At 45.4% G+C, this 7,536-nt stretch overlaps 1 protein-coding gene across 2 annotated transcripts in view; it reads left to right on the top strand.

Moving 5' to 3' along the window:
- Tti1 (TELO2 interacting protein 1) overlaps nucleotides 1–6,218 on the top strand; it is a gene marked incomplete at its 3' end in the record, with an annotated part of 37,613 nt that extends 31,395 nt beyond the window's left edge. For both annotated transcript variants that reach the window (XM_008850871.2, XM_029554920.1), the window contains 2 exon segments: nucleotides 2,319–2,467; nucleotides 6,078–6,218. In XM_008850871.2, the coding sequence (XP_008849093.1) occupies nucleotides 2,319–2,467; nucleotides 6,078–6,218 (290 nt within the window).
- Nucleotides 6,219–7,536: the final 1,318 nt, after the last annotated feature.

Below are 7,536 nucleotides of genomic sequence, written 5' to 3'. Positions count from 1 at the left end.
AATAGCACGCCACAGGAGAAAAATTTCAAACAACAATTCCTCCTCTTAGGAAAAAAAAAAAGGTCTAGCCCTATCCCTCTTGCAGTTATCATTCTTCAAATATATGCAATATTCTTGGCACTATAAAGAATGTTTGGCTTGATACAGATTTGACATGATGTTCTGTTTAACCACATAAAGGTACCTTATATATCCAAGATCCCTTACTGTAAGAAATACAAGCATTCTCCAGATGTATTTTCATTTAATTTTCTCAGCATCTTTTAGAGACAGGTACAATCTCAATAGTAAGGTTCCAGTTTTCCAGCAGAGAAATCTGGAATGGGGAAAGGTTAAGGGAGCAATGCCCAGTTCAGTGGAAATGTTCACAGCTGGCGATAGTGCCTTAGGAAGAAAGATGGGTCCTGTAAGTAGACAGGAAGATCCTGCGGTGCAGGGGTGGTGGCCTGAGTTACAGGCAGCTCTCAAGTCTTTTTGGTATTCAGTTTTCCGTGTTCTACTTCTCATGCAGCAGTAGGCGGGGGGCGGGGGGTGCCTTGTCCCCTTAGTGCAAGTGAGGTAACATAGAGTGGGAGAAGGTGCTGACAGCTTGTAGAGTTTACCCAGACAAAAACCCTCATCTGTGGATTGTGCTAGGCTGCTCTGGTGTTAGCTCTCAAACAAAGTAAGAGTTAGTATTAGCCATCGTTTGTTTTGTTTTGTGTGTGTGCCAAATGTGGGTATGTATGTGCTGTGGTGTGCTTCTGGAGGTCAGAAGACAACATGGGAGTCAGTGCTCAACTGCCACCTTGTTTGAGACAAGGTCTCTTTATTGTTTTTCTGTTCCATAAACCAGACTAGCTGGCCCCTGAGCCTCCAGGAATTTTCCTGTCTCCCTTCTCCATATAGGAGTGCTGAGACTACAGATGCTCCTGCTACTTGTCCAGTTTTTATGGGGACTTAGGGGATTCAAACTCAGATCCTTATACTTGGCAGCAAGTGCTTTTGCCAACTCAGTCATCTCCCCAGCCCCAGCATCTGCAACTTGTGCCATGCTTTCTCTTTTTTTACCCTGAATATTTTATTATATAAGTATTTTCCATTGTTACGAAAGCTTTTCTGGGTTCAGCAGTTAAGAGCACTAGCTGTTCTTACAGAGGACCAGGGTTTGATTTCGAGCACCCACGTGGCAGCTAACAGCCATCTGTAACTCCAGTTCCAGGTGATCCAGTGCTCTCTTTGGCCTCTGCAGGCCCTATATGCATGTGATACTCTTACATACCTGCAGGCAAAACACTTATACACATAAAATAAAAACAAATAAACTTAAAAATACATATATCTTGGGGCTGGAAAGATAGCTCAGTGGCTAAGAGCACTGACTGATCTTGCAGAAGACCGGGTTCAGTTCGCAGCATCCACATGGCAGCTAACAACCATCTATAACTCCAGTTCCACGAGATCCAATGTCCTCTTCTGACCTCAATGGGCATTGCATGGATATGGTTCACTTACACACATGCAAGTAAAACATTCATACACATAAAAATAAATAAAAATTTAAATATATTTAAACCTTTGCCATAGACTAAGGATATAGCTCAGTGGTAGAGCACTTGCCTGTGTAGCATGCACAGAAACCTGAGTTCAGCTCACAATAGCACACAGGTATGTACACACATACACAAACACACACACAAGAACTTATAAATTTAGGGCCCTTGTAGCATACCATTGCCTGGATGCACCATGCTTTGTATAACCATTCTCCCTTGAGTGGACATAGAAGGTCTCTCAGTCCATTTGTGATGCTCTCATAAAATATGTGAGACTTTAAAGAACAGAAATTTTCTCACAACTGTGAGGCTCATCAAGGTGCTGGGAGGTTCAGTTACCTGGTAAGGGGTGTTGACTGCTGCCAAGATGATGCCCTGTCACTGTATCCTGCCTGAGAGAGGAACCCTGTATTCTCAAGGATAGAAGACAGAATAGTGGGCAAGCTCTTTTACAAAGATCTCACTCCCATTGTTAATGGGACACCCTAATGGCCTGATTTCTTCTCACATGCCCCACCTCTAACATAATCACACTAGCCATCAAGTTTTCTTTTAGAGTGTCACAGCTGATCCATAAGGAGGTCTTTTCCCAGCTTTGAGATGGTACAGTTAATGCTTCTGGGAACATCCTGACTTATGCGCCTTGACCTAAATTTCAGATAGTTTCCTTAAAATCCATCTCTAGACATTTTCCTCTCAGTCCTGTCCCTGAGTCTGAAGCTAGCAATTAAGTTGACTTGGGGCACCTTTCCTAAAACCCTGTCACCAATTCTGCTCTTCCAGAGGAGCAGTCAATCCCTCCCAAGGTGGATGAAGATGACACCCTTCCAGATATAGAGCCTCCACTGCCGGTGCAGATCCAGATAGCCAAGGACGTGATGGAACGCTGCATCCACTTGTCATCAGATAAGCATCTGAAAATCCGCTTGAAGGTCAGTGTGCAGGCCCCTCTGCATCTGCAGAGCAGCAGGTCTGAGACAAGCTGTGCTTGCTGGTGGCTCTGTGGATAAGCAACAGATTCCCTTATCTTCTGGTCCATGTGTGATGTCCAAGAGAAAGCATCAAGAGGAGTTTATCTGTGGGACAACAGTTTCACATCTTTCTTTGTCAGCTCAGATGCCAAGAGGGAGCTGAGTTCCCTACATTGAAAACTATAGAGTTTGGGGGGTAATGCAGGATGCAAGTTTTAATACTTTAAAGCTGTCATTCTTCAAGGTCTGACCCTTATCTCTATTTCTGTTTCTATTTTCATTATAGGAAAAACTAATACAACTCCCTCATAGATCAGCAGTTTCCCAGGCAAGCCCCCTATCAGCAGGGACTTAAACCATGCACAGTGGCTCAGTAACAGAACAGTGAGGGGCAGAGGGGGGTTGTCTCAGAATCAACTCCAGAAAAGATCTTACACCAAGGAAAAGTAACACCTCTCCCCACCCCATGCAGGAGGGAAAACAGCTGCCTTTGTGACTCCTGATGAGTAGCCTTGCTCCAGGTTGGGGGCACAGGTAGAAAGCCCTGATCCATGTTTTCTTCTAGTCTTCCTAAGACATCTATCCATCCATAAGCCTTTGTGTGCATGTGACATGCAAGGCTTCAGTGTCCATTCCTGGTCACTACATCTGGCAGCCTTCTGAATACACTTCATTTAGGTGGCAGCTTACACACAACACAGTTGGGCTAGCAAGATGTCTTGGCAGGTAAAAGCACTTGCCACACAAGCATAACGACCTCAATTTGATCCCTAGAGCCCATATAAAAGTGGAAGAGAGAAACAAATCCCAAGGGTTGTGACCTCCCTCACATCCTGTTGTGGCATACAGGTCCAGGCACCCCCTCCAACACACACACATACACACATACACACACAATAATAATAAATAATTTGAAGAGGACTGTCAGTGTGAGAGTGAGACCCACATGGTTGATTCCAGGTGGTACCTCTGGGCTTCATTAGCCATGTGACCTTGAGTAGGTTAGTTTACATATTGGAACTGTAGCATTGGCACATTAAAATGGAGATGAGGATGCCAACCTCGTAGGGGTGTTGATAAAGATACTCCAGCGTGACGTATGGCATGCACGCTCATTCACTCAGTCCCTCATTGAGTCATTCACTCAGTCCCTCATTGAGCACTTCTGTAGGTCATGCCGAGGGTGTGCGACATGATCTCTGTCTTCACAGAACTTCCTGTCTGTTGATGGGAGAGAGGCAAGACACAAACACATCCAAGTTGAGGTGCTAGCAAGGTACTAAGCAGGCTTCCAGATAGAGAACAGAAATCTACCCATGGGACAGCTTGCTTTCTGACCCACACTAGCCAGCTAAGGAGGGTGGCAACATTTCTAATTACACAAAGGGGCAAAGGCAAGGAGAACGTTCCAGGCGGAGGGGAAAGTGGGTGTCTTTGAGTCCAGGAAATCTGATGTATCTTGTCCAAACAGTGACACAACTAATTCAGAGGTGGTCATTGACACTGAGGCCATTGGTATTGTACTCCTGATCCCCTCTGTCCTGCCAAGCTCTCTCCTCTATTCTGAGCTTCTGGTACAATGTCAGCCGCTTGTAGGTAGCACGCAGTAAGACTCCTTTGGCCAGCTTCACTGCCTTTCTGACTCAAATGCACATACACCGTGTGTTCTGTGAAAGCAGCCCATCCTTGCAAAACCTGTGCAGGCTGCGATATTGGCTACTGCCTACTTTTGATGCTGGCTTTCGGTGTTCAGTGAGCCTTAAGATGTGAGAGATCAGGAAACATTTGAGAATAAAAGATCAGTGTGCATCTAGGCTAGCCCAGAACTACCAGGAGAGATTGGCCTGGCTCTCAGCTGTCTGCCTGGCTCTCCTGGTTATCAGCTTCTCAGCCTGTTCATCCTTCCTGGTTCTTGTCTTCTGCAGTGGCACCACTGCTCATGGCCTGAACCTGAACAGCTCCATCTGTACCACCTCCTCTGCTCCCTGACACTCCTGCTGCTGTCAAGCTATTTCCCCTCTAGAACAGGTTCCACTCTCCTCACGGCTCTGCCTCTGCCACCATGACATGCCACATCTCTTTGCCATGGACTCCTCACTTCTTTCATCTCTTCAAATCCCTTACTATCAACTAGAACAACCCTCAGAAAACAGATTATGGAATTTCTCTGCTCAGAACACCTAGATGATGCCCCAGTGTATTTAGGACAAAATAAAAGATTCTTAACGTGACTCTTTATGGTCTAAGGCCCATCTTACCCTTACTGTGTCACACCTGTTTGCGTTAACCTGGGTAAGCTGTGGGCCTTTTAGTTTTCTGTTCTCTTTGTGTTTTATGGTGCTGGGAATGGAACCCAGGGTACTAGGCAAGCACTCTACCACTGAGCTGCTTCCCAGCCTCAGGGTCTTCTTTGTCACAGTCCAGTTGTAAGGACCCTTGCTGTACACAGGACTAGTGCCCCTCCATCTGTGTCTCATTTAGAAGCTGTTCCTCAGAGACGTCTTCCCAACAGTAAGCTTTAGTCTTCCCTTAGTTTCTTTGCATTCCACCCTTTATATTCTTTCCTGAGATGGTAGATAGCTAATTTCTATTGAATCTTACCTAAAGTCTTTTCCCAGTTGACCCTAAACTCTGTAAGGCAAGGCAGTGTGTCTTTTTTGCCCTTCTGTGCTCGCACCACTGCTCATGGCCTGAACCTGAACAGCTCCATCTGTACCACCTCCTCCGCTCCCTGACACTCCTGCTGCTGTCAAGCTATTTCCCCTCTAGAACAGGTTTCACTCTCCTCACGGCTCTGCCTCTGCCACCATGACATGCCACATCTCTTTGCCATGGACTCCTCACTTCTTTCATCTCTTCAAATCCCTTACTATCAACTAGAACAACCCTCAGAAAACAGATTATGGAATTTCTCTGCTCAGAACACCTAGATGATGCCCCAGTGTATTTAGGACAAAATAAAAGATTCTTAACGTGACTCTTTATGGTCTAAGGCCCATCTTACCCTTACTGTGTCACACCTGTTTGCGTTAACCTGGGTAAGCTGTGGGCCTTTTAGTTTTCTGTTCTCTTTGTGTTTTATGGTGCTGGGAATGGAACCCAGGGTACTAGGCAAGCACTCTACCACTGAGCTGCTTCCCAGCCTCAGGGTCTTCTTTGTCACAGTCCAGTTGTAAGGACCCTTGCTGTGCACAGGACTAGTGCCCCTCCATCCGTGTCTCATTTAGAAGCTGTTCCTCAGAGACGTCTTCCCAACAGTAAGCTTTAGTCTTCCCTTAGTTTCTTTGCATTCCACCCTTTATATTCTTTCCTGAGATGGTAGATAGCTAATTTCTATTGAATCTTACCTAAAGTCTTTTCCCAGTTGACCCTAAACTCTGTAAGGCAAGGCAGTGTGTCTTTTTTGCCCTTCTGTGCTCTGAGTTCCCTAATAACTGGCCTGTGCTGAGAGGCCAGGACTTGGCAGACTTACTCTCAATGTACTTCTCAGTATTACTCTTTTTAAATGGTGACTTGGTCCTGTGTATCTGGTTTCAAACCTTCACTGTTGAAATCCTGTCTCTTCTTTCAGGTTTTGGATGTGCTAGGCTTGTGTGTGATGGTTCTGCGGTCCCACAAGAACCAGCTCCTTCCCTTGGCTCATCGGGCCTGGCCTTCACTTGTGCACCGACTCACAAATGATGACCCCCTGGCTGTGCTCAGAGCTTTCAAGGTACAGCACTGATACCCCTGTCCATCACAGGATGGCGGTTGCAAGCAGAGAGCTCACCAGGGGCCCTTTGCATCACTTCTCTCTTTTATCTGATTGCAATGTCACAGACCTGGAAGAAAGGACAGAAAAAGAAGAAAATAAAAGACCCTTTCTTTTGAATTTAAAGCTGAGAGAACTAGTAAGGCCAAGGGCCAGCCAGTGTTCCCTGAGCACCTCCCATGTGCCAGGTGGTGAGCTCAGTGTTTCCCCACCTGGATCTCATGTCACAGTAGCTTGCAAACCCTCATTTTAAAAAAAATACTTTATTTATTTATTATTATTATTATTATTATTATGTCTATGCATGTATTGCCTGCATGTATGTAAGTGCATCTATATCATGCATTGCCCTCAGAGGACAGAAGAGGGCATCAGATCCCCTGGAACTGGAGTTACAAAGGGTTGTTTTTGCTGGGATACAAACCCAGGTCTTCTGCAAGAACAGCCAGCACTCTTAACCACTAAGCCATCTCTCTAGCCCCACAAACCTCCATTTTTTTTTTGGCAAAGAAGGAAATAAACTCGGAGACAATAAGTGTCTTGGGTGTTGTTGGTGGTACACAACCTTTAATCACAGCACTGGGAGGGCAGAGGCAGGTGGATCTCTGAGATCAAAGCCAGCCTGATCTATAGAGTGAGCTGCCAGCCAACTGGGGCTACAGTTGCCTCAAAAAAATAAAAAGCAAGTGTCTGGGGATCATACAGCTAGTGAGAGACAGAATTCAGGTCAGGCTTGTGTGCAGTGATGACTCACTGCACAAGAGTCAAGGTGAAGGGGCCTCATTCTGCCCGGGACCCCCATTTTCAAGGTGGGGCTTAGGAACACCCATCCCCTTTCCTCACGGTTTGGTCAAGGATGAAATAGGACTCTCTAGTGAAGGCCTTCAGAGAGCTACAGCCTATAGAGATATCAGGTGTTACCCTTCCTGACTTAGTCTGGCTTATAATAGCACATGAATTTTTGCTTATTTATTTATATCCTTCCTTGTTCTAAAAAACACTTAATGACGTCCTACAGAGAGACATTTGCCATGCAAGGTAGCATAAATTAGAAGGATGAGCAAGATGAGGCAGGGAGATGTGTAGGGGCATCAAATGAAGCCGAGAATACGGTTAATATGCCTGGCAAAAGTAGTTTGATTTTCTGTAATATCCTCCAGCAGGTACTAGGCCAAAATACCAGCTTATATTCAAAGAACATAAAATTGTTAATATTTTTCCAAAGCAAAATGCACAAAATGGGGTGTGTGTGTGTGTGTGTGTGTGTGTGTGTGTGTGT

The sequence above is a fragment of the Nannospalax galili genome, unplaced genomic scaffold (assembly GCF_000622305.1).
Source record: "Nannospalax galili isolate Female #2095 unplaced genomic scaffold, S.galili_v1.0 scaffold3946, whole genome shotgun sequence".
NCBI classification, from domain to species: domain Eukaryota; kingdom Metazoa; phylum Chordata; class Mammalia; order Rodentia; family Spalacidae; genus Nannospalax; species Nannospalax galili.
The sequence above is the reverse complement of the archived record's forward strand: the minus strand, read 5'-3'. Positions and strand labels throughout refer to the sequence as shown.